Consider the following 25318-nt stretch of genomic DNA (forward strand, 5'->3'; position numbering starts at 1 on the left):
ACTTGCACCTTTGGTCCTTGGTTTATCATTAGTTAGTGCATGTGACACAGGAATGGCATCACATATAATCTAATTTTTCTTCTGAGATAGGTTCTTACAGGTCCTAGGCTAGCCCTAAACTCCATGGTGGAGGAAGACGTGGAACTTAGGATGCTCTTGCCACTGCTGCTTGAGTGCTTGCGTTACAGACTTGCGCTACCATGCCTGTTTTACTTGGTGTTGGCTGTGTGCATCCTCAGCAAGCACTTTACTAACTGAGCCAGACTTTCTCATCCAATGTTTTGATTCAATGAAGGAAATCACAAAGCATGTGATGGATAGCTTGGTTCACAACCGCTTGTTATCCCATGTTCAGAAGTGTAGTGTCTATCTGGACTCAGTAGCAAGTCAGTCACTGCTTCTCAAATGAAGGAAAGCAGAAGCATGCTATGCTGCAAATGCTGGTCATGTGAGCTGTAGTGAGTCATATGATCTGTGAGCACAGTATATCTTTCCATTTACTTTGCTCTTTGATTTCAAGAGGTTTTATTTATTTAATGTGTATGTATGTGCACACCTTTGCCTGGCAAAGGACAAGCTGCTAAAGGCAGTTCTCTCTTTGTACCATGTAGTCCTGGGCATTGAAGTCAAGTGATCAGGCTCGGCGCCAGGTGTCTTCACCTGCTGAGCCATCTTTTCAGCTCAGGTCCTAGCTTATGAATCCAAAGGAGAATTGGCATATTTGCTTTAGTTTTGATTGTAAAGGAAAAGCACAGAGATTTTAGTTGTAGTTTCTCCTCATCAGGTTGCTGAAAATTATTACTGTGAATAGATATTGGACACAGGTGTGTGCTTTTTTGCACCAACTGATATGATCATGATTTTTCTTATCAATTTTCAGATAACATTGGTTGACTTTCAAATATTGAACCAGTTTTGCATTAGTTAAATAAACTATACCAGGTTATAGTATTTATTGTGGATATATACATATTTGTGGATATATAATATGTGTACATTTTGCTGAAAGAGTCTATGTTCATAGGGAAAATTGGTCTTTAGTTTGTGTGTGTGTGTGTGTGTGTGTGTGTGTTTGTATGCACACATGTGAGAATTTATGACATGGTCCACAGATGTTAGAAAACAAAACATAGAAGTGGGTTATTCAGACTTGACCACAAGATGTTGAGCTGTCTTGCCAGCCTTTCACCTTATTTTTTGAGACAGGGTCTTCCATGGAACCCAGAGCTTACTAAAAGGCAAGACTGGTTGGCCAATGAGCTTTCGGGACCTACTGATTTCCAGACCCTCCAGTGCTGGGATTACAGGCCCTGGGCTGCCTGTGGGCCTGGGTTCTGAGGGCTCAACCACTTCCTCATGATTTTGTGAGTCATTTTACCAGATGAGCTACATCACCAATCCAAGTCAGTTTGCCTTTAATGGGTCTCTATGGTGAAAAGAATGTTGAAAATTAAGAAAGGTTACTGGATCTTGAATTTTTAAAATAGAAATGACTGAATTTCTGTTTCCTCTAGCTATACAGAGAAAGCGACCTTAGGTCCTCGGAAGCTTGACATGGTCACTTGCCACTACTCATAGTGTGGTACTGTTATTGCCCAAGCCCAACAACAAAAGCTAGTAAGACTTCCGGTTCAATCGTGCGTCACAGAAACAGAGTACCCTGGAAAATAAACTAGAAACAAATATATGTTGTTGTAAATAAATTGGTGTTGGCTAAATAATTTGCCCTATGATTATAAGGTTGTATTATTTAACCCGCTATCACTATCAATAAGGCACAGATACCTGTTATATTTTATAATTGCCTTATAACACCTTGGGCTGGGCAAATAATTCCACCTACGCTATCTTAATAACCTGTCAGCCTGAATCTCACACCATCCATCTTAACCATTCCTATCTGGGCTGCCTTCCATCCATACTCTTATAAATACTTGCTTATATTTTTCATCTTGGTGTTTCTTTTCACACCATTCTTGGAGTCCTTTCCACCTAACCCATCGTGTCATCCTCCTTCCTCCTCTCTTCCCATCCATCTGTCTTTTTCCCATGACTCTCCTGAACCCAAAGCCTGGAAACCTTAGCCATGCCTAGCCCATTCTACCTGGCCCAGGTTTTAGGGCTTTTAATCAACCACTCAGGAACAATGCCTTGGGCAGGTTTATGCGACAAGGATAGGGCAGTACCCAGATCTTGAGGGCCAGTAATTAGCATCAAAATCAAGCATCAGACCAGCCCCCAACAAACATAAGACCCTGAAACCATACATGGAAGGAGGACTGTTCAGGGACCTCCTGACTAAATGAAAAGCAGCAGGGGTGAGGGTTGGGGGCTGAAGTAGGTAGACAGGGCACTACAGAAGTCTTCCCCTTCAGCAGAAGCGAGCAGCCTACCCCAATCCCGAGTCTCTAGTCAAGTCCTGTTAACAAAGCTGAGCAGAGTTCATCTCTCCCCTTTGGAATAGTTGAACATGGTGTCTGAATTTGCCAGACAGAGTCGAAGGAGCAGAGGTCCCATTTTCTGCACAAGGCAGGCAGAGCTTGGATTCTCCAACAGGTTAGTGTGAGCGGTCAGCTGACCACTCACTGTCCCCATTCAACCTTAATTTGCACTGATAAGCAGTGTAAGGCAAAGCTAGTTTCCAATTAGGCCTCAGTCCTCCAACTCCTGTCATGGAAACCCTATGAGAAGCTGACGTTCACTTTTCTTTGGCATCACAAAGAGGCAGGATAGAGTTGATATTCTGGTTTGCCTCTTCCCAGGTATCAGCGCCAAGCAGAGAGGACCTGAGTCTCCCATACTTCTAGTGAAACAATGTCCAGCCTTCTGTTCCACCTCCTTCCTCCCTACCTGAGACAGAGTTAGCCAGGGAGCTGATCACACAATCTAGTCAATAAGGTCACTGCATGAGTCAGTGTCCCAATTTACCAGGAAGGTGACTTCGTGGGAGAGAGGGTTTGAACTTTCACCCCACCCTCTGCAGCAATGCAACATGACTCAGGCTCTTTTTTTTTTTTTTTTTTTTTTTTGTCCATCAGGATGGTTTGGAGAAGTTGAACCAGGAAGCTGAACAAACAGACCCACCTGACCTTTGAGCTATATCTGTTAAAGGCAGCTGGGACTCACAGCCTCAGTCTGTAGGATACAGAAAAGTCACAGGTTACAACAAGAATCAGCAAAATCACACAAATAAGGAGACATAGCTGGTAGACACCAATGCCAACATAAGTGAGATAATTATCGACAAGGGTTTTTAGGTGACCATCAAAAGAACACTTCCACTAACAATTATTGATTACAAAAAAAAAAAAAAAAGCTTAAAAATACTCCTCAGGACAGGGAACGTAGTTCAGCTGGTAGAGTGACCGCCTACTCTGAGTCCCCAGGTTGATCTCTGGTGCCCCATTAAAAGCTGGGTGTGGGCGAATTGCTGTGATTCCATCACTCAGGAGGTGGACTGGTGGTCAAGGAGGATATGCCTTCCTCAGCTGCACAGTGAGTTTAGGTCCTCGTCCGCCCCACGCCACTCCCCCAAAATTATAAAAAGAAACACAGCAGAAGTGAGAAAATGAAAACTATCACAAACAAAATTTAAAAAAAAATCCACTGAAGGATCTCGGAAGCACAGCGGATGTAATAGAACCTGAGGACAGAGTGCTAGAATTCACCCAGTGTGAACCAAACAAAATAGACTGAAGGAAAAGGAATGGCAAACCCCAAAGGAGCACGGTGATGAAGCGTTTACGTTTGTGTCAGTACAGACTCAGAAAGCAGAAAGCAAATGGGACTGAAACATGTTTGAAAAGATAATGGACCAAACATTTCAAATCTTGGAAAAAGTAAAACTACAGATTCAAGCTTAGTGGCTCAGTTGCTCATGCTTGCCGAGTGTGTGTGTGTGTGTGTGATCAAGATGGCAGGAGACACACTCCAGGAAGCAAGTGCTGTGGAGTTCTGACCAGGGTCCAGCAGTCTTCTTGGAATGTTGTCCTTTGGCAAACTCCCTGTGATCTTCCTTTCAAGCCCTTAGCAAAGCCTTCTCCCTTTTCTCAGAAAAGGAACTATGTTGCTGACACAGTGTGACTGCATGGAAATCTCAATGGCCAGAGGTGACACTCTGGGTTGTGAAGGGACCATATTCCGCAGATTTCAGGAGACTGAAATCCCTGGATTACAGACATGCTTTATCAAGTTACCTAAGGACCGTCTGTTTCTTTTCCCCATCTTCCTTCCACCCTCACCATGAACTATGTAATTCTTAGCTGGTTGCCTAGGAAAATAAGGCATGTTGATTTTTCTGATTCAGTGACCCACAGGCCTTGGCCGAGCAGCTGGGATGAGGGGCGTGCACCACTAGGCCTGCCTTTCATTTGGATGTTTTCCTGTTGTTTTGTTTTTCTTTGCTCTTGTTATGGGTCTAGGCTCATTCATTGTGGCACCATAATGACCCAGGATTAATGGAGGACCAGTCAAGGAGAGCTTCAACCCCAGATACCCCATGAGGATGGCAGGCGTTGGCTCCTCCCCTTTCCCAACCTGGCACCAGAGGCTGCTCCTCTATCAACCCTAGTAAGAATTTACTACCTTGACAGTTATCAGGCTTCACTCATTGCTTGATCTTCTAAGTTTTTCCCCCTCAGACTTCCCAGGCCCTGAAAATGCAGATGAAGTATCTTTCAACACCCCTGTTCTGGCTAATTGTACATGGCCACACAAACCTTGCTTCAGAGACCCTGCCCACCTCCTCAGGGGCAAAAAGTCCCCCATCCCCCTAACAGAAACAGCTATTCCCAGTGTGTGTATTCTCTGCCCACGCCCTCACTGCCAACGAAGGCCCCGCACTGCACCCACACAGCCCTGGCTAAGCTACCCTCCCTCCAGCCCAGTCTGGTGTGCAATGGACTGGCTACGCCAAAGGGGAGAAGTGGGCAGGGAGTGAGCGGCAGTTCACAGATACACTAGTCTGAGCATGAATAAATTTTAACAAAGAAGAGGTTTTATTCAGAATTAATAATAATAATAATACCCCGTACGATTCAGCACTGGTACCAGGACTGCACCTGAAAGGCCCTCCAGATACAGATTCAAATTACGTTAGTCAGGGGTTTATAAGGGCAAAACTCATAGGTTACATCCTTTCTATTCTTTTTGCCTTTGTGCAATTAGGGACGAGAACACGTGCTGATACACTTCCTGTCTGCATGTGCTCAGGAACACATCCCACCGACACGCAGTCAAGCCTACACGCAGTCAGGGGCAAGCACACTAGGTTCCAGAAGCAAAACCAGCCCCAGCATTCCAGAAAGTTATCTGTCCTTGGGTACCCAAGGCTCACAGGTTAGAGGCCTTTTTATTTTATAGTTTTCTTCAGCACAGTGCTTGTTCACCATCACATTCCCCCCTTGAGTTGTATCCTGAGCCAAATTTTTTACTTTGTTGGGGTTACCTGTTTACATTGGGATTTAATAACCACCATTTTAATAACTCCATCTCAGTTTAGGTTTCTATTGTGATGAAACACTATGACCAAAGAGCAAGCTGGGGAGGAAGGGGTGTATGTAGTTCACACTTCCAGATCATTCTGGTCCATCATTGGAAGAAGTCAGGAGAACTCAAGCTGGGCAGGAAACTGGAGGCTGAAGCACAGGCCATGGAAGGTGCTGCTTACTGGCTTGCTCCCTGTGGCTTGCTCAGTCTGCTCTCTTGTAGAACCCAGGACCACCAGCCCAGGGATGGCACCACTCACGTGGGCTTGGCCTCACTAATTGAGAAAATGTCTTAAAACTGGCTCTCATGGAGGCATTCCCTCAACTGAGGCGCCTTCCTCTTTAATGACTCTTAGCTTGTGTCAAGTTGATGCAAAACCAGCCAGTACAGACATCCAGAGAAGAATGTATGTATCTAGTTAAGGCATTAATGATGCACGGGCTAAGAGCAGTAGCAAAAGTGCTTGGAGTCTTACAATAGCTGACAGCACAGTTACCAGTCAGGAGGAACCCAAAAATGAGAATGGGAACCAGCTGCTTGCCCATATTGGGTCTTTTCTCTTCTGCATTTTTTCTTTAAGTACAACTGAAGTATCTTTACTGATTTCTGAGCAATTTGCATAGAAACAACAATTTTCTCTTTTCTTTTCTTTTCTTTTCTTTTCTTTCTTTCTTTCTTTCTTTCTTTTCTTTTCTTTTATTTTATTTTTGAGACAGGGTTTCTCTGTGTAGCTTTGGCTGTCCTAGACTTGCTTTTTAGACTAGGCTAGCCTCAAACTCACATCAAACTTTTGTAAATAAATTATATTTGTACTTAGCATGACCAGAAGTATAATTCTAAACATATTAAATAATTGGATTATGTATGAAGTGACTGGCTATTAACTTGTATGTCTTAACCATCTTTAACAGTTTATAACAAGTTGTACCTTTTATAAAATTAGGATTTGTTAAGTTTTAGCCTTAAAAATTGCAATTTTTTTGGATTGAAGTTCTTTTAGTAACAAAATAAAACTTTAAACCATAAATGCAATTTTATTTTCCTGTTCCTTTCATAGTGCATCATTACAGAATATCACAGTTTCTTGTATGACTCATTTAATCTAAATAGCTAAAGCTTAACAAAGTTAACAAAGAGGCTAGACAGTCACTCTTTTTTTTTTTTTTTTTTTTTAGACAGTCACTCTTAAGTCAGGCTCTGTTAGCATGAACAGACCTTAAGTAAGGATAAACATTCTATGGGCTCTTTGCCAGACTGCCAGACTGCATCATAAGACAGAAATATCCCAGTGTCTGCGGTTTAGTGTTTGGTGCTCATAGCTGTGGCCCTAACTCTTCAGCTTTTTTTTTTTTTAAGTCTTAATTAGTTGGCAGGTGTGAGATTCCACTGTAGTCCTGAGCCTTTCTCAGGGTGAGCTTTTAAGCACAAAAAGTATGTCAGTGAACAAAAACAGTTAGCTAGAAACAGCTACAGAAGAAAAAAGCAAGATTAGGACATTTGCAGATGTTCCTGAACTACGGACTTTGATGGATTAGTCTTTTTTATTTTTTTTATTTTGTCCAGTGGTGCTGTCTGTGTGCCTAGCTTTATAGCCTGAATAGTAAAACTCCTCATGTTTAAATATTTAACTCTCAACTCTGTGTTTTAAGTTTTAAATCAACTTTAAAACTTATAGATGTTACAGATTTTACTTTTTTTTTTCCAAGACGGGGTTTCTCTTTGTCACCCTGACTCTCCTGAAACTTACTCTGTAAACCAGGCTGGCCTCAAACTCAGAGACTGCTTGCCTCTGCCTCCCAAGCACTGGGATTAAAGATATGTGCTACTACCACCTGGCGATTTTACAGATTTTTAACTTATTGTTTTGCTTTGATTTTCAAGACAGTTTCTCTGTGTAGCAGACCAGGCTGGCCTTGAACTCAGAGTGATCCATCTGCCTCTGCTCCAGGAGTGCTGGGATAAAAGGCACGTGATATCATGCCTGGCTGTTTTTTTTTTTCAAGACAGACTCTCACTAAGTAGCTCTGTTTGTCCTGGAACTCACTATGATCCCAGACTGGCCTCAAACTCGAGATCCACTTTCATCTGCCTTCCTAGTGCTGTATCAAAGGCATATGCCACTACTTCTGGCTTTTTCTTTCTATTTTTTTCTTTCTTTTTTCCTTTTATGTGGTCTGCAATATTTTAACTCTCTATAGTCTCAAAATTCAGTCTTTCAGCCTTGTAAAGTCTAATACAAATGCAGCACCCACCCCACCCCCTTCTGTCTTTCCCTTCTGGGAACTTCAATTCACAACTAGGTGTTCTCATTCTTGAAGGTTAAAGTCTGATGATTCTTCCTGTTAGAAAATCAAAGACTAGTGAGATGGCTTTAGTGAGTATGGGCTCCTGCTAACAAGCCTGATGATGATGATTCAAACACTGGAACCCATGTGGTGGAAGACTGAACCAAGGCCCAAAGTTGTCCTTTGACCTCCACACACGCTCATGGATAGGCACAGACACAAATAAAATTAAACAACAAACCCACAGTGTGGAAAGAACTACAGTCTATAAAAGGGATTTAAGAAAAAAAAAAAATCTTTTCCTAGAGTGCATTAATTATGAAGTAGCAAGTGCTTATTGGCAGCTACATTGAAATATTATAAAATTAAAAAGAGACACATTCTAAGTGTTGAGGAGTCTAAGTTGGGGCAAATGGCAAAGGAGGGAGCAGGTGGACACTGAAGAAGAGATAATGGAGGATCACCAAGGGTAACAGTCCTGTGATGCTTATGTGCTACATGTCATACTTGGCTACTGTATGGTACTTAGTTGACTAAACACCAATCCCAGTGTGATGCTATATGCCAATAATTCTAGCAGAAGGAAGGCTGAGGCAAGAGTATTGCAAATTTTTTTTTTCATTTTTTGTTTTGTTTTCGTTTTTCAAGATAGCTTTTCTCTGTGTAGCCTTGGTCTGTCTTGGACTCGCTTTGTAGACCAGGCTGGCCTCAAACTCACAGATATCCACCTGTCTCCCTGTTGCTGGGATACATATGTACAATATGTACAATACATGCCTGGCTGTATTGCAAGTCTTAAGTCTTAACCTGGCTAGTAGTGAGGCTCTCAAAATAACACTATCAATAAGAAAAAGGAATAGAGAGACAGCTCAGTGGGTAAAGCAATTTCCTTGCAGTCACTGGTCAGCCTTCATGGGGCTGGCTTATTGCAAGACATCCTTAAAAACCAAAGTAGATGTGCCTGAAGAGGACCTACCTGCTTTATTTTCTGTGCACTTATGCCAAAGGAAGTGGGCTTGCCTTCCCCAGATGGGAGGCTAAGCTTACTGTACCTGAGACTGGGCAATGGGCTTCCACAGAGTATTAGCCTGTGAGATATTGCTGGTCTCACTTGGTATGGTGGCACACATGGATAATCCCAGAACTTGGTAAGCAGAGGCAGGTAGATCTTTGTGAGTTCAAGGCCAGTCTGGTCTACACAGCAAGTTCCAAGCCAAGGCTACACAGTGAGACCTTGCAGCTGCCCCCTGGACCTCTACAGGGATATTGCTGGGTCCCTGTAGTGCCCCAGCCTTGTTCCAAACTTAAAACTGGCTCGGAAAGATGAAATAGAATGTGTGATCTGTGAGGGGTGAACAACACTCCAAAGATCTGCATGATCTCTAATGTGTTCAGACCCGAGTGTGGGAAATAGACTGGAATGGATGTAAGGATGCCAGCCCATGATGAAAGGAGCAGAAAGTTACATTTGACAAGGTTGATTGGCATTATATTATGAAACAGAAATGTTTGAAGCAACATGGTGGCTCAAGAGATTAGGAAGGATTCTATTGGTTTGGTAGCGAGTCTGGAACACAGGCCTGAAATGCCTGAACTGCTCTAGGAAAACCACTGGTTAATATTTATTGTCCACTTGGATAGTGTGGTGGTTTGAATAAAAATGGCCCCCATAGGCCCATAGGGAGTGGTACTATTAGGGGATACGGCCTTGTTGGAGTCACTCATGGTGTTGATTCACAGCCATAAAACCCTAAGACAGAAGTTGGTACCAGTGACCGGGTTGTTGCTGTGATAGGGCTGACTATGCTTTTGTTTGGAGGAATGTGAACTTTGGATTAGAAAAGCAGTTGCTGCTTTAAATGGGGCTTAATGGGCCAACCCCGTAGAAACATGGATGACAGTGGTGCTGAGGAGATTTGAGCTGTGGAGGCCCAGATCAAGAGGTTTTAAGGAGAAGAATGTTACTATGTAGCCCAGAGACTGTTCTTGGGATATTTTGACAAAAAATGTGCTACTTTCTGACCTTCTCAAAAAAAAAAAAAAAAATCTGCCTGAAGCTAAATTGAAGAGTTTTGGATTAGTTGCCTTGGCAGATGGAATTTCAAAACAGCCTAGTATTGACTCTGCTACCTGTCTGTGTTCACTCTTTTGAAGAGTATCTAAGCTGAGCAAGGAAAAATATAAAAATGTACAGTTCAAGGAGAAAAGGGGCACTAGGAAGCTGAATCCTGTGTTCAAGGAAATAAACAGATTAAAGAAAAGACCTCATGTTAAATGGTATAAAGGGAGTGGCAGCCTCAGGGCAAGATTCCATCCAGCTAAGCTTCCAATTTAAATTAGAGGCATAAAGGAATTAAAGAAAAGCTCAGAGACTGGTGTGGTGGTGCCCACCTTTAATCCCAGCACTTGGGGAGTCAGCAGCAGGCATATCTCTGAGTTCAAGGCTAGAGCCTGGTCTACAAAGTGAGTTCCAGGACAGCCAACCATAGGCAGTATTGGAAACCATTGAAAAACAACCAAACAAATAACTAATGAAGATGTAATTGAACAAGGGGGTTATGTTCCAGCCCCAGCAGAACATGGCTGCTTTGGCCACATGGTTCTGGCTTTAGAGTCAAGGACAGAAGAAAGGGGTTATGGAATCCCCCTCAGTGACTAAGCCAGATGTGTGGCAGAGGTATCCAGGGGGACATTTCCAGAGATTAAAGGAGGGACGATCTACCCTGATTGTGCACCATAGCATATGCTCAGGGTTGAGATACAATAAAAGGGTTTAGAAAGGAAGAAGTCAGCTGAGTGCCAGCCTTCTCCTTGCTTCCTGGTTTTCTGTCCTCCCAGGCCCCACCACCATTCTGGGTGGTATTCCTCTGAAACTGTGAGCCAAAGTAAACCCTTGCTCCCTTAAGTTGTGTCTGTCAGGCATGTTAGTCACTACAGTATACAAGTAGCTGTGATGGCAGCTTAGAAGGCAACTAGGTGTGAAACTGAAATGTTGAAATGCATTTCTCATGTAAGATGTTTGCTGACCCTAACCCTGAACAGGGATAGAGTCTCTGTGGGTATCTAGTTTCCTTCAAGGTCCAGCTATGAATGCCTTTGTAAAATCCAGCATTAAAAAAGAACCCTGTTAAGTCACTGAACTTGGCAAGGTTGGCTATACCTTTATGGTTCTACCTAAGAGGCATGTCCACTCTTCAGCATTGTCATAACTTAGTTCTCAGGGCTCTTAATGGCCTCTCTCTTCCATTAGACACCCCTCTTCCATTGGACACACCACTCCATGACACCAATGATACACTGATTGGAACTGGTAAGGACTATCTTCCTGAAACATTGTGTTCAGTTACACACATGTTGAGGTATCTCTTCTGAAGTGAAGCGTCTGAGAGACCAAAAGATTAAAAATTAGCAGCTATTATTAATTAAGGCCTGAACTAGGTAGGTAAAGAAATATAGTAATGTCCTGAGGGGAAGGGCCACCTCATTGCATTCTTTCCCCACCCACTAGAGATACAGTTGCTAGGAAACTGGCCCATCCCCCTAGGGAGGGACACCAGATCATTAATGGTCTGGGAACCTTCCTATAGCCAATCAATTCAAAATGTAGCATTTTGACCAATAGATGCTTGCCAGGCAGGAATCACCCCTGCCTTGGGCATGCTGGGAGGGACCAAAATCTTTAAATCACCCAACTAACCTGGGCGCCCTTCAGCGGTGGCGGGTATGGGCCCAAGCTGCAGCTTGTAATTTACAATAAAAAGAACCTCATGTATTTACAGCGGAGTCTAGTTATTCCTGGTCTTTTGGGGTTCATGAACTGGGCAGAACACTATCTTTCCAGGCCAGTTCTATTTTGGGGTCCTGTGCAATCTAGTAGTCCTGTGGATCAAGTTGTTTGCCATAAACTGGATGTTATCTGGTCTACCATGACCTGAAATTTGGCCAAATGCAATCATCTAACGGAAGTGGTGCATATATATGGTTAGGCTCAGGAAGCTCTCAGGAAGTTATTCAAGAACATGCTTTAAACACTAAGGGTCCTTGATTTGCACACTCGTTTTTTTACCTTTCCATATTTCCACTGTCATTTAACTAAGACATTTAGATGGTAGGGTCAAGAATGCACTAGGAATAAATTTATGCTTGATTTTTCAACCCTATCGGCATCTTTTTCATTTTTTAGTTTTTTGAGACAGGGTTTCTGGCTGTCCTGGACTTGCTTTGTAAACCAGGCTGGTCTCAAACTAAGAGATCCGCCTGCATCTGCCTCCCAAGTGCTGGGACCACAGGTGTGTACCACCAGTGGGCTCCTCTATCAGCAACTTTGAAAAAAATGTTTTCAGGGGCTCAGTAGGTTAAAAGCACTTACTGCTCTTCCAGAGGAACTGAATTTGGTTCCCTCTACCACTATTAGACTGTTACAGGGAACCTGATACACTCTTCTGGCCTTCACAGGTCAGCACACATGGCAAATGCACACACACACACACACACACATCAGATGGCAGATGTGGCCTGAAACTTTTCACAAGTTCATTTAAAGTCTTTGAAAATGGCACAACTTTCATGTGTCTCCTTGTATTTCATGACATCTGAGGGCTCTCTGCTCAAGACAGCCTTGAAACTATAGGTAAGCTACCACCCGCTCATCCAACTCAGTGCTCAAATGTCCTGAGAGCCTAAAGTTGGTCCAGCAGTCTATGGTCAATGCTGAATTAGAGAGCTAGGCAAAGAAACTTTCTGTCTCTGACCCAGGAGGGCAGCTCAGCAGGTCAAGTCACTCTCTGCTCTCCAAGGACTTGTTGCCAACAACCTGACTTTGATCCTTGGCACCCACATAGTGGAAGGAGAGAAATGACTCCCACAGCTTGCTCTTCAGTCTCCATGTGCATTCACACATGCCCCCACAGAATAACGTAATACAAAATTTTAAAGACATTTAGGAGCCAGGCACTGTGGCACATGTCTTTAAGTCCAGCAGTGGGGAGGCAGAGGAAGGCAGATCTGTGAATCTGAGGCCAGCCATCTACTCAAGAGTTCTGGGAGAGCCACGTAGACTGTCTCAAAAGAATAAATGAATGAATGAATGGAAATCCTTTCTTAGAAAATTATTTGGTAGATAGTTATGAACAAAGGTTACCTCATAGTGTCTTATCCCTGTTCCTCATCATCCACTTTCTTCACAATAGCTTTGTGGCTCTGGTAATTATTTCACTAGCTCATCACCTTCATTTCCTTATTTGACTGAGGACAAACAATGGGTCTTATACATACAAATGCAAGCATATTGCCTGGTCTACAAAGGGAGCTCTAGGACAACTAGGGCTATGTACAGAGACACTGTCTCAAAAACAAACAGCAAAACCCAATCAACCATCAAAAAACCCACCTTTTATTTACACTTATTGGCTACATAACTATGGTAGTCTATTTTATTCCCTTCCAAGTTTATTTTTAATTCAGGGTTAGGTTACTGATGTTCATTTGGCCTAGAGACTTCTGGTCTGTCTTTCACTCATGATGCCTCAGTCATCTTTCAAAGCCAGAAAACACCTTCTGTGGCCTCCCCTGATTTTTCACATACCTTGAACACATTTCTCCATGTTACCAACTGCCAATTATTGCCAATACTGGGAAGGTTGAGATTCCCCAGGACACTTGGGTAGACTGTTGGCTGGCAAACCACCTGCACCCAGCCTCTTCTAGAACTATGAGGCAGTACTGTGGTCGGCGCTCGCAATGTGGGGAGGCACCTCAGAGCTTGCTCTCCCCTAGCCCTCTTCTAGTCAGGAAAGCAGCCTAACACATAAAACCTGCACATGCCATTCTGCACGTCTGCATACTTTCTTGAAGAACGGTTCTCAACCTGTGGGTTGTGATTCCTTTGGCAAAGCTCTATCTCCAAAAACATTTACATTATGATTCATAATTGTAGCAAGATTACACTTATAAAGTAGCAACAAAAATAACTTTATGGTTTTGGGGGTGTGTGTCACCAAAACATGAAGAACCAAATTGAAGGGTCTCAGCAGTAGGAAGGTAGAGAACCACTATGTAAACTACCTTTTCTTCTGGATTTGTCAAATTTTGCTGGGTATAAGACTTGAGATTTGGCATAACAACACGTTTGTTATCTTTTTCCATAGAGGGTGAGGGAGGAAGACCATGGGTTTACGGCCAGCCTGGGCTACATAGTAAGACTCTGTCTCTAACAATAACATGCTATGTACTTTAAAAACAGCTAGAAAAGTTCAACAAAGTGATGAAATATTTTAGGTGAGCTTTTCACTCCTGAGCATTTCATATGATACATGCATCAAAACATATTATATTGTATTTTATAAATATATGTAATTATATGCCACTTGAAACCAGTGGGACTGGCAAGATGGCTCAGTAGTAAAAGGCGCTTTGGGCCAATCCTGACAACCCGATTTTGATCTCAGACTAAGACTGCAGAAGAACAGAATACTCCAACTTGTTCTCTGACCTCACACAAGTATTGTAGCACGCATGCTACCTGTACCACACACACACACGACAACAACTATCCCATAAGGTAGCTTCACTTACACACACCTGATCTGATAGGAACTGAGGTAAAAATCTATGCACCCTCAAAACCAGAAGGCACCAGAACACCTGTCCCTTTTCTCTGTGGTAGGACAACACCCTGAGGCAGTCTTTAGTCCCAAACATTTGTCAACACATCACACAGACGTCCCACCTATACAACTCAACAAAAATTTATTTTTAAAAGGTAAAGAAAGCTTTATACATCCTTTATAAAACAAACATTCCAGACTTAGAATTAAGCAATGAGTATTCAATATTATAAAGCTGTTTATAACAGGGGTTTTAAGTAGTGGTAACATTTAACCTATGCAAAAATGTCATAGAATTCAGATCATGACTCGGATCTTCAGTGATTCAAGTACTATGGTCTCACTCACAAGGGTTTGGTCAGTTTTAAGATAAATGCTTTAAATGTAGTGTCCATAAGTCCTTAACTACCACTGCTCATCACTTCACGCTAGGGTAGCTGGCTGCAGTGGCAAGTCCACAGTGGTTGTTCCTGTCTTTGGCTATTTTGATGTAGCCTTCCATACCCCATTCAGGGCCCCAGCTGAAAGAGATTCAAGGAAATATAACAGTGATTAATAATACTTAAAAACAGGACTGTACTTACCACGGGTGCTCTAAGACCTACACATAAAATACACAGAGTCCATCTCTGTGGGTCTTTAACTGCAGAAGCTGGAGGCTGACGCTGGTGCTTTCCCTTCTCTTTCTCTTCCTTTTTCGAGCTAGGGTTTCCCACTGAACCTAGAGCTCACAGGGCCCCTACCTAGAACTGAGTTCAGTACTATGTTGCAGTTCGTGGCTTTATGTGAGTGTCAGGGATTCAAACATAGGTCCTCATGACTAAGTGGCAAGTACTTTATCCACTGAGTGATGATGGCCCCAGCCCCTCACTTATTTTGAGGCAGGGTTTTGTGTAGCAAAGGTTAACATCACCAATTCTCTAAAAGCATGACGCTGAATTCTTGACCCTTCTACTTGCACTGTTGGGATCTGGGCACGCACCACCACGCCAGGTTGTATGGAGTGCTGGGGACTGAGGCCAGGGCAGTGCACATTCTAGGCAAGCACTTTACTACACTTTAATTTGTTACAGCCTTAGCACCCTCAGGTTTTAGGAGGAAAATGAGGTAAACTAGGATTTTAACAGAACACTGTCTTTATATTCTGTTATATTCTATCTCAATGAAAGGCATTCAGTTGTAAAAACTAATCCTGACAGACTTTAAGACTTCTGAGCGCAGATAGCAAAACGCAAACACTGGAACACACACAAGCTCTAATTTCTGCTTGCTAACCCCTGTTGAAAACTAGAGAAAGGCAAAGTAGGTGGAAATCAGATAGCCTTACTGAAAATTTGGAGCCAAATTTGGAAAATTCAGCATTACAGATATGTATAAGTCTCCTCAACTTACATCAGAATCTTAAACACAAATCTTTCACTCTAAATGAGAAAGGCTTCTAGGATTTTAAAATGTAAACATTTGTGGACTTGCATTTAAACACTGACACCACACAAAAGAATTCTCTTTTCAATTTAAAAATCTAACATTTAGTCTTTTACCTGTTCTTGACAAGCCAAAATTTATTCTTATTTGAATCTGTTCCTTCAAATCCATAGCCAACCACCAGAACCCCGTGGTCCAGGTCCTTGCTGCTACAGTTGGGTTCATAGTAGATACCTGGCAGTTACATGTACAATGAGTGAAAGGTTCCAGTCACCATAGGACAGAGAGACCCACCCTATTCCCCACAAAATGTCACACAGCTCAAATTTTGCAGAAGACACTAGTCAGAAAATAATCCTGGCTGTGTGTGGTACACACCTCAATATCTGCACTTGAGAGCTAGACAGGTCTCTGAGTTCCAGGCCAGCCAGGGTGACACAGTGAAATCCTATCTTGGTATTTGAGACAGGGTTTTATATAGTTCAAGCTGCTCTCTACCTTGCTACATAGCCAAGGATAGGCTTGAGCTGATCCTCCTGCCTCTGCCTCCTAAGTGTTGAGATTACAGAAATGGACCATCATGCCTGGTTCATGTGGTGCTCAGATCAAAGTAGGGCTTGAAAAATGGTGGTTAACACTATCAACTGAGCTACATCGTTATTCCCTTAAGAACAAATTCTAGTGTTTGAAAGCCTGTGGTGACATGATCCATACTCTAGCCAGCACACCAATAACCATAACCCCCGCTACTCATAAACCTAAAGAAAAACATTATTGTCAGGCAATCACTCCTTCTTTCTCTCCTCCCCCTACATCTGCATCACAGGTTCTTTTATGTCCTAACTATAGCAGTAAAAAAAAACCTTTTGGAAAAAGATTCAGCTGTTGGAGAAGAGTTAAGTAAATTAGGTTCTATGTAGAATACTTCATAATATTTAAAGAACTATTTCAGATGGTGAGGTGGCTCAGTAGGTAAAGGTGCTTGTTAATAAGGCTCAGGGCTGGAGCTTGATTTTGGGGCCACACACTGGGTAAAAAAATGGCTCCTGCCAGTCCTCCAGTCTCCACATGCATGCATAACTGCAGTAGAAAACTAAAAAAAGGAGGGTGCTGGAGAGGTGGCTCAGTGGTTATGTGTGCTCACTGTTCAAGACCCAAATTAGTTGCTTACAATCACCTTTTAGTCTAGCTCCAGGGGGTCTGCTGCTTCAGGACCCTGAGGACACCAGCATACACACCTGTCCCTCTCCTCCAACATAATTAAATCATCACCAAAGTTGGGGTGGCAGTGATTCTGACAATTACCTGATTCATAGAACTGTATAGTTGGGTGGCTTGCATCCATTGCGGCAGAAATAGGCCCCACGGTTGCCACAGCCTTCATGAGGGCCCTTTCTTCTTGAGGGATATCCACGAATCCCGTGTCATTAGCCACAGCAAACTCAGGTTTGTATTTACAGGATCCATCCTTTGAAAGTTAAAGGACAGAGTTGATCACAACCTTTTAGAACATGAGTTCTAGAAAACAAAAAACAAAAAAAAAAACCCTACTCTGATTTGTAGCTCACAATGTCAGGTCAATACTAAAAAACCATCCCTTGAAATAGAATGCTGTTAGTTACCCACTAATTATCAACCCTGAAACACACATCTGGTAATGTTTCTTTTCCTGAAAACAAAGCTGGAATGAAACAAACCAATACCTTTGCTTCATAGGGATAGGAGTCCCCTGAGTCCAGACCTCCATTTTCCTTAATATACTGGTAAGCATAATCCATCAGGCCACCATTGCAGCCCTGATTGCCTTGAGGTCGAGAACAGTCCACAAGGTTCTGTTCACTCAGGGAGATCAGTTGACCAGTCTTAAGGAACATCTGTCCTTCTAGGCACCCCGTTGCGCTAAAAGCCCAACAGGAACCACATTGGCCCTGAAGAGAGAAAAGGTGAGTGGTTTATAAAGATTGCTAACAGCTTTTATATATGCATACTTTTTTGTTTGTTTGTTTGTTTGTTTTTTGAGACAAGGTTTCTCGGTGTAGCCCTGGCTGTCCTGGAACTCAAGCTGTAGACAGAGCTAGCTTCAAACTCAGAGACCCCCCCCCTCTGCTTCCCAAGCACTGGGTTTAAAGGAGTGTGCCCTGCCTGGCATACTTTAAAAAGACAGAAAACAGGAAGCTGGGTGGGCAATGCATGCCCACATTCATTTGGAAGATTAAGACAAGAAGATTCTGGGCTTGAAGCCAGGCTGGGCTGTTTCATTCATACTCAAATGTATAAGATACCAAGGATGTATAAGATACCAAGGAGCAGACAGAACAAAACACTGTGGGGTCAAGAGGGAACAGAGGGTCACATGAGGCTTGGCTCTCCCACTAAAACAGTTGATGCTGCTGGGGAAAAAAAAAATCATTCTCTATAGCGATGTTGTCAGTGTTAAGCTGTCCACGCTCTGGTGGGTGGATAGCTATGTCACCTACGCCCATGGCAGGCTGGGTGGCCCTCGCTAAACTACGTGGGCTACAAAACAAAAATAAATGAGGGTGGGATGGGGACTGGTTGGGGGGGTGGCGGCCACAGGTTGGTGTGGTTGAGGGATAGAAAACTGTCAATAAAAGTAATAATGAACTGGCATGTCACACCACATCATAGCAAAACAAACTCCAGTTCTTTAATGGCCTTTCTGTGGGAGAAGAAAGGTATGAACCAGGCATGGTCACACCTGATTCTTTCTGGGGGAAGGGTTAGGTGTGTTATGTATGTGTTTATAGTCTGTGTATATGTGTACCAAAGGCCAACCTTAGGTACCGTTCCACTATCTGCCTTGTTTCTGAGACAGGCTCTCTCACTTTTACCTAGAATTGATTGAGCCAGGCTGGGAGGCTGGTAATCCCACCTTGCCTTGGCTCCTACTTGCTGGCATTGTAAGTGCTACCCCACTGACACACACTCTCTCTCCCCCATCTCTCTTCCAAGTGTGGACTCTGGGGATTGAACTCGAGTCCTCGAGTTGCTTGTACAAATGAGACTTCTCCCGGCCACCATACCTGATTTTTCACAGGAGTCACACAACCTTTTTCTCTCCAGTCCACAGACTTGGGGGCCTGAAACAGCAGAGGTTCTTGAAACATCTTCCCCTTCTTGTGCTTCTGGTGCTGATAGCCATTCACCACCTGCCTGAACTCCTCATTGGTCTTCCAGGAAATGCAAGAAAGTTGAAAAGGTGAGACAGTTTTGTAAAAAGGAGATGGAGGGTAAGGTACAGAGAGTTGTCAACTCACCATGTCACCGAAGGCGTTCATCTGCATGGTGAAGCCGTGCTTCCCCTCACTGTATTCCCCGTTGTGCAGCCGGATCATTCTCATGTTCTTCTCCCACACAGCTCTCCTCCATTCTTCCTCATTCTGGAAGCAAATATGGAACTGTCAGTTTATCTTTTATTAAAAAATACAGGGGAAGCCATGTGTGCTGGAGGAGGCTGTTAACCCGTCCTGGACAGGCAGAGAGAGCTGGAGAGATGGCCGTGTGAGGACCACTTGTTCTTGTGGACCCACATACAGATCACAGCTGTCCAGAGTGCACACCAGACCCCAACACAGTGCAAGCAGAACATACTCTGTGTGTGGGCCTAATAGACCAAGTGGACCACTGCAACAGGGAGAAACATACAACTTGAGAGGAATTCCTTCTCCTAAAAACACATGATGTTTGTGCTCTACTTGGTTCACAATGGGTGTATGATTGGGTTGTTCCTGCCAAGAGCTGGCTTTTAGAGACTACTCTGGCTATGAACTTCTGAGGGGGGAAAAAGAATGAATAATAAAAAAAGAAAAGAAAAGCCTGGGAGGTGGCCCATGCCTTTAATAACAGTACTTGGGAGACAGGGATAGGAGGATGTGTGAGTTCAAGGCCAGCCTGGTCTACAGAGCAAGTTCCAGGACAGCCAGGGCTACACAGAGAAACCCTGTCTGGAAAAACCAACCAACCAACCAACCAACATTTCCAAGGGCGAAGGGGGCCATTCTCTCTAGACAATGCAAACACTACAAACCGTGCCATACAGTCTTCTGTGTGTGGACTTCCATTGGTGCCACTCTGCAGTAAGAGTTTGATCAAATTTTGGAGTGGCTAAGGTTGTTCCCAAGCAGAGGGCAGCAAGGAGAAGTAAAAGATTCATGGTTCAAACACCTAGGGAAGAAAAAGAGGAAATGCGAGGCTTTTTCTTTCAAAGACAGAGTCTCAGGGAGTTCAAACTATTTAAACTTTTCCTTCTCCCCACCTCTCAAGTGCAGGGATTATAGTCATAAGCCATCAGCCCAGCAGTAAAAATAGTTCATTTAAATAGTTACAACCACCTTATCTGAGTAGAAACATCTTCACACGTGTTAACAAGTGTGGGTGTGAGTGGAGAAATTAATCTTTGAATGTTGTTCGATTCAGTTACTGAATCGAAAACAGCGTACTAGGCAGGTGGCATAGGTGATAAACCCTTCTCTGTTATTACAGCGCCGTGGTAGTCCTGAGTCTCCCAGTATCGTGTGCCTCAGAATCTTAAGGGGACAACTAGATCCAGGTCATTTACTGGCAATTAGGTGACCCCGAACGGATGCACAGGAATCTCCAAAGACAGTGAAGTAAGTAATGCACAGTTGGAGATCGGTCCGAACTGCCGCCTCCAGGCGATGCTTCCTTGGGCGATCCCGGTTCAGGGCAGGGGCCGGGCTGATCCAGGCCAGGGGCTTGGCGTCTGCTCCGCCCGCGCAGCCACCGCCCACGAGTGTTATGGCGGCACTGGGAGCCCTGGGCCCTGTGACCAGCTTCGGTCCGGGCAGGCGAGCAGTCACGTGGCCTGACGACGACCCCGCTCGGCACTCCCGGGAGGCCCTCCGAGGTCCTGGCCCACCCCAGGGTGCCCAGGCCGGGTAGCAGATACTGTAGTCCCCCGGACTCTAGGTTCTCCTTCCTAGCCCTGCCCGCCCAGGGTTTCGGCCCGCGGGGATCACTCACCTGAGGCGGCCGGCTGCGCGCACGGATTCCCGGGGATCGCCGAGATCCGGGACTCTGCCCTGGCAGCGCCGAGCTCCGGCTTTAAAGGTTCCCAAGCTGCGGCCCCGGCAGGGCCCGCCCCCGCCCCGCCATTGGCTGCGCCCGCCTCAGGGCGGAGCCTGCGGGACTCCAGGCACGTGACGCCGCCGGGTCCTAGGCTGTCCTGCTGCGGTGGTCCGCGGGGGCTTGAGGAGGGCCCTGGCGGGTCGGCGTCCGAGTGCTTCGTTGGTTCGAGCAGATGGGCTGAGGAAAATGGGCCTGCCACGGAATTTCCACCCCAATCCCACTTGTCCTTTAGTCTTAAAAGTTGTGCATTAAAATCTGGAGGGTAGAGAGCATGTATAATCCTGTGGTTTCTGTTCAGCCCACAACAAAGCTGGGTTTAAGTGGAATGGAGACTGAGCTGAAGGCTCTGATAGAATTTAGAAATATCTAGAGATGAGAAAGCTAAATCCAGTAAGATGAGGCCATGGCAAGCACGTGGCTTCTCCAAACGCTGCAATTCCTTCCCTTAACCTATGTATTATATGAGTGTGTGTGTATGTGTGTATGTATATATGTATATAGATAGGGGTGATAGGGTTTCACTATGTAGACACAGATGGGTTTGAACTCACAGGAATATTCCTATCTCTCCCTCTCAAGTGATGGGATCAAAGGCTGCACTGTACCCTCACGAGATATCTCGACCCTGCCCACCTCAGTTTCCTCCTCCCAGCCTCCCTCGAGAGGAGTGATATTTAGTATGAAGGCTGTAGTTTTGTAGCTTGAATAAATTATTTGGATAAAGAAAAAAAATACATGTATAGGTAATATTTAAGAAAAATAATTCAGAAAAGTAAATTTTTTTTTTTTAGTCACATACAATTTTTTTCTATCGGCTCTTCTGTTTGGTAGTTTATTGAGTTGTATAATCTTTGAGCTTGGTTAATTTTCCTTCCTTTCTTTCTTTTCCCCCAAGACAAGGTTTCTATGTGTAGCCTTAGCTGTCCTGGACTTGTTTGTAGACCAGGCTGGTATGGAACTCACAGAGATCCAACTGTTTTGCCTCCCCAAGTGCTGGGAGGAGGCATGTGCCACTGTGCCCTGCGCGTTTGGTTAATTTCAAAATGTGAATTTTTTTTTTTTAATTTGCAATGTCTTTTATAATAAAGTTTAAAATATTTTTCGTAGCCGGACTTGGTAGCACATGCCTGTAATCCCAGTACTCTGGGAGGCAGAGGCAAGTGAATCTCTGAATTAAAGGCCAGCCTGGTCTACAAACCGAGTCTAGGACAGCCAAGGCTACACAGTGAAAGCTTGCCTGAAAAAACCCAAATATATATATATGTATTTAATTAGTCAAGCAATCAATTAATTAATTAAATATTTTCTGAGAGTGTTTCTCTGGGTAGCTTTGGCAGTCCTGGAACTTGCTCTGTAGTCAAGGCTGGCCTCGAACTCATAGAGGTCTGCCTGCCTCTGCCTCCCAAGTGCTGAGATTAAAGAAGTGCACCACCAGCACTTGGCCCTAAAATAATATACTATTTTAAAAACATATTTTAAAAACTCATATTCAGGGCTTGGTGAGATTGTTCAGTGTTAAGGGTGCCTGAAGCCAAGTCTGAGGACCTGAGTTCAATCTCAGAGACCTATATGGTGAAAAGGAGATCCAAAAGCTGTCCTCTGGCTTCTATGTGCTGTTGGCACATGTACACTTAAACAAAATGAGGCTCTTGTTGTTGTTCTTGTTTTGTTTTTCGGGACAGGGTTTCTCTGTGTAACAGCCCTGGCTGTCCTAGAACTCACTTTGTAGACCAGTCAGGCTTGGAGCTCAAAGAATCTGCCTGTCTCTGCCTCCTGAGAAGAGTGCTGAAATTAAAGGTATGTGCTATCACCTCCAGGCCCAACACAAATGTTTTAAAATATCCATTTAGCCTTTTTTATTGCCGTCTTTAAACTGTAGAGAATCTGTTCTCTCTCAAACTGGACTAGACTGAGAAGTTCTCAGATGATTAGATGATTAACAAAAAGCAGCGTAAGGCACTAGCTTGTTGATGTACTTAGAAGTGTGCTTTTAGTACTGATTGTGCTTCTTTTCCTGTTTAAAACATTTTTGTTTTAGTTATCTGTGTGTGTGTTGTTTTTTTTTTTTTTTTCAAAATTTTTCTTTCACATTTAAAAACATTTTTTTAAATGTTTTAGCTGCTAGGCAGTAGTGGCACAAGCCTTTAATCCCAGCACTTGGAGGGCAGAAGCAGGTGGATTCTGCTAGTTCAAGGCCAGCCAAGGTCAGAGAACCTTTTCTAAAAAACAAAACAAAAAGATTTTTAAAAAAAATCCTTTCAATGGCAATAATCACAGTTTTCAAAACAGTCATTCATGGATGGGAATAAGCATTCTCCACTATGAGGTGAGGAAGCACATTCAGAACATTCAGAAGGTGATGCTTTGGGGTGAGGGCGGGCTTTGGGTATTCCTTGGTGGATTGGAGGCGGGGGCCAGGAGTGAGAAATGGAACATCTTTGTGATTGACTTGGGGACTTGGGTTTTTTTTGTGATTGACATTGGAGAACATACCTGCTGTTCCCTGGTGAGGCCAAAGTGGGAAGCAGAGGGAAAAAAATGAAGTCATCCGCTGTTGACATCCGCTGTTGAGTAAGTTTTGCAGATTCAGAGCTCTTCACCCAGGCAATTGTTTCTTTTCTTCTGCGGGTCAGAGATCTGTGGCTGCTTAGTTGTTCCACTATGTTTGTTTACACAGTCTATCACAAGCAATCTGAGTTATTTTAACACGTGGGTTTTACAGCTGCCTTCGGGCCATGGCTCCCAAGATTGCACTAGGTGGAAAAACCTGCCTCTGCTTTAAACTTCGTGCCTTGAGCAACAGCCTGGCAGCAGGCCTGGCAGAAGTGCCCTACAGAAGGCATCCTTTTGCCTTTTGGTATGTGGGATGGTTGCACTGAAGAAAGCATCAGTTCTTTTTATGATCCCCAAATCTAGACCTAAGCTGAAGCATGTCAACTGTAGAAAACATGGGAGACAGACAGTAGTTCGGGTCACTATTGTTCTAAGCCAGAGAGTCTATAGTGACCTACAGCTTGTTGATGCACTTAGAAATAGCACACACACCAATAACTAAGACAAAAATGTTGTAAACAGGAAAAGGAGCAGAATCATTACTGATAGCACATTTCTAAATATGTCAACAGACTTGTGCTTTAACACTGAACACTGAACACTCTTTCTTGCCCCTTTCCAATTTTTTTTATTTCCAATGATTTTGATTTGAAAAATAATCTTGATGAATACTAATTATTGAAAGTTATGTTTTAGTCATGTGGCTAAGCCCTAGCTCCATCTTTGATAAAGTACAGTTGGCCGAGTTCCCAGCCCCGAGTTTTCTGACATGTACATGCTGTGGAAGCACCGGCACACTAGTGCAGTGATGAGTGTCACAGTGATGCCACTTTATATCAACCCACAATGTAACCAACCCTCAAAACTTTTAAATTCACAAAGCCAAGATTATTCTTTAAAAACACTCTCCAGACTGGAGACTGTCCAGACTAGCTCAGTTAGTAGAGTGCTCGCCTGGCATGCTTGGAGCCCTGGGTTTGATCCTGAGCACTGCATAAACTGGCATAGTGGTACATGCCTGAAATCTTAGCTCTCAGGGGCTGGCGGCAGGAGAATGAGGCATTCAGTGCCATCCTCCACTCCACACGGAGCTCAAGGCCAGCCTGGGACACAAGAGAAAAGGAGGATGAGAGAAACAATGTGTAGCTGTTCTCACACACTGGGAAGACCAGAACTGGATTCATTTTCTCACAGATAGAGAGGTCTGGAGTCTGAATTGGAGCCACTGGGCTGAAATCAAGGTGTCAGCAGCCCCTGCTTGCTCCTTCGCTGACAGCAGCATGGCTCCAGTCTCTGTGATAGTGTTGCCTGCTCTTATCTGCTCTGTCTTTCTCTTTGTCCTCCACAGACAGAGTGACTATGTCTGGGGCTCACACAGGTGATCTAGCAGAGACAACCTCTCCTTCCTAAGGTTCTTAGCCACGTTTGCAAAGACTTCACTGCAGAAGATGATTTTCTGGTTCCAGGAATTAATGACTGGTATCTTTGAAAGTTATGTTCACTCTGTCACATGCCTTCCCTCCTTCTATCTCTCCCTCTCTCCCTCCCTTCCTTCCTTGAAAGGGCCTCTGGTATCCCAAGCTGGCCTCTCACTCCAGATGTAGCAGAGGATGAGCTTGCGCTGATCTTCCTGCCTTTCCTGCGAGGTGCCTGGATGATAGGATGATAGCTGTGTGCCATCATGGCTGGTTTGTGTGGTATTAAGCATCCGGCCTTAGGCCTCACAAATGCTAGGCAAGCGCTCTGCCAGACCATAATCCCAGCCCCAGGCTCGGTTTCTGATAAATCTGAAGAACGCTCTCTGCTCACTATTATCTGAGGCTGTCCTAACTAGGACGCTTTAGTCCCAGGCTC

The 25318-nt window shown here is 44.0% G+C and overlaps 1 protein-coding gene across 2 annotated transcripts; it reads right to left on the reverse strand.

The window, feature by feature from the left end:
* Positions 1-14502: 14502 nt before the first annotated feature.
* On the reverse strand, positions 14503-20947 carry Ctsv (cathepsin V). Of its 2 annotated transcripts, XM_021649088.2 has the most exons (8): positions 20807-20947; positions 19851-19987; positions 19081-19203; positions 18847-18993; positions 17506-17730; positions 17108-17270; positions 15919-16036; positions 14503-14898 (listed from the first exon to the last, which is right to left on the reverse strand). In XM_021649088.2, exons 2-8 carry the CDS (start codon positions 19974-19976, stop codon positions 14796-14798), a joined length of 1005 nt encoding a protein of 334 aa, XP_021504763.1. In that variant the 5' UTR covers positions 19977-19987; positions 20807-20947; the 3' UTR covers positions 14503-14795. The 2 variants fall into 2 exon arrangements, with proteins under 2 accessions (XP_021504763.1, XP_021504764.1); XM_021649089.2 differs by lacking the exon at positions 15919-16036.
* Between the last annotated feature and the right edge of the window lie 4371 nt (positions 20948-25318).

The sequence above is a fragment of the Meriones unguiculatus genome, chromosome 3, assembly GCF_030254825.1.
Source record: "Meriones unguiculatus strain TT.TT164.6M chromosome 3, Bangor_MerUng_6.1, whole genome shotgun sequence".
Lineage (NCBI taxonomy): Eukaryota > Metazoa > Chordata > Mammalia > Rodentia > Muridae > Meriones > Meriones unguiculatus.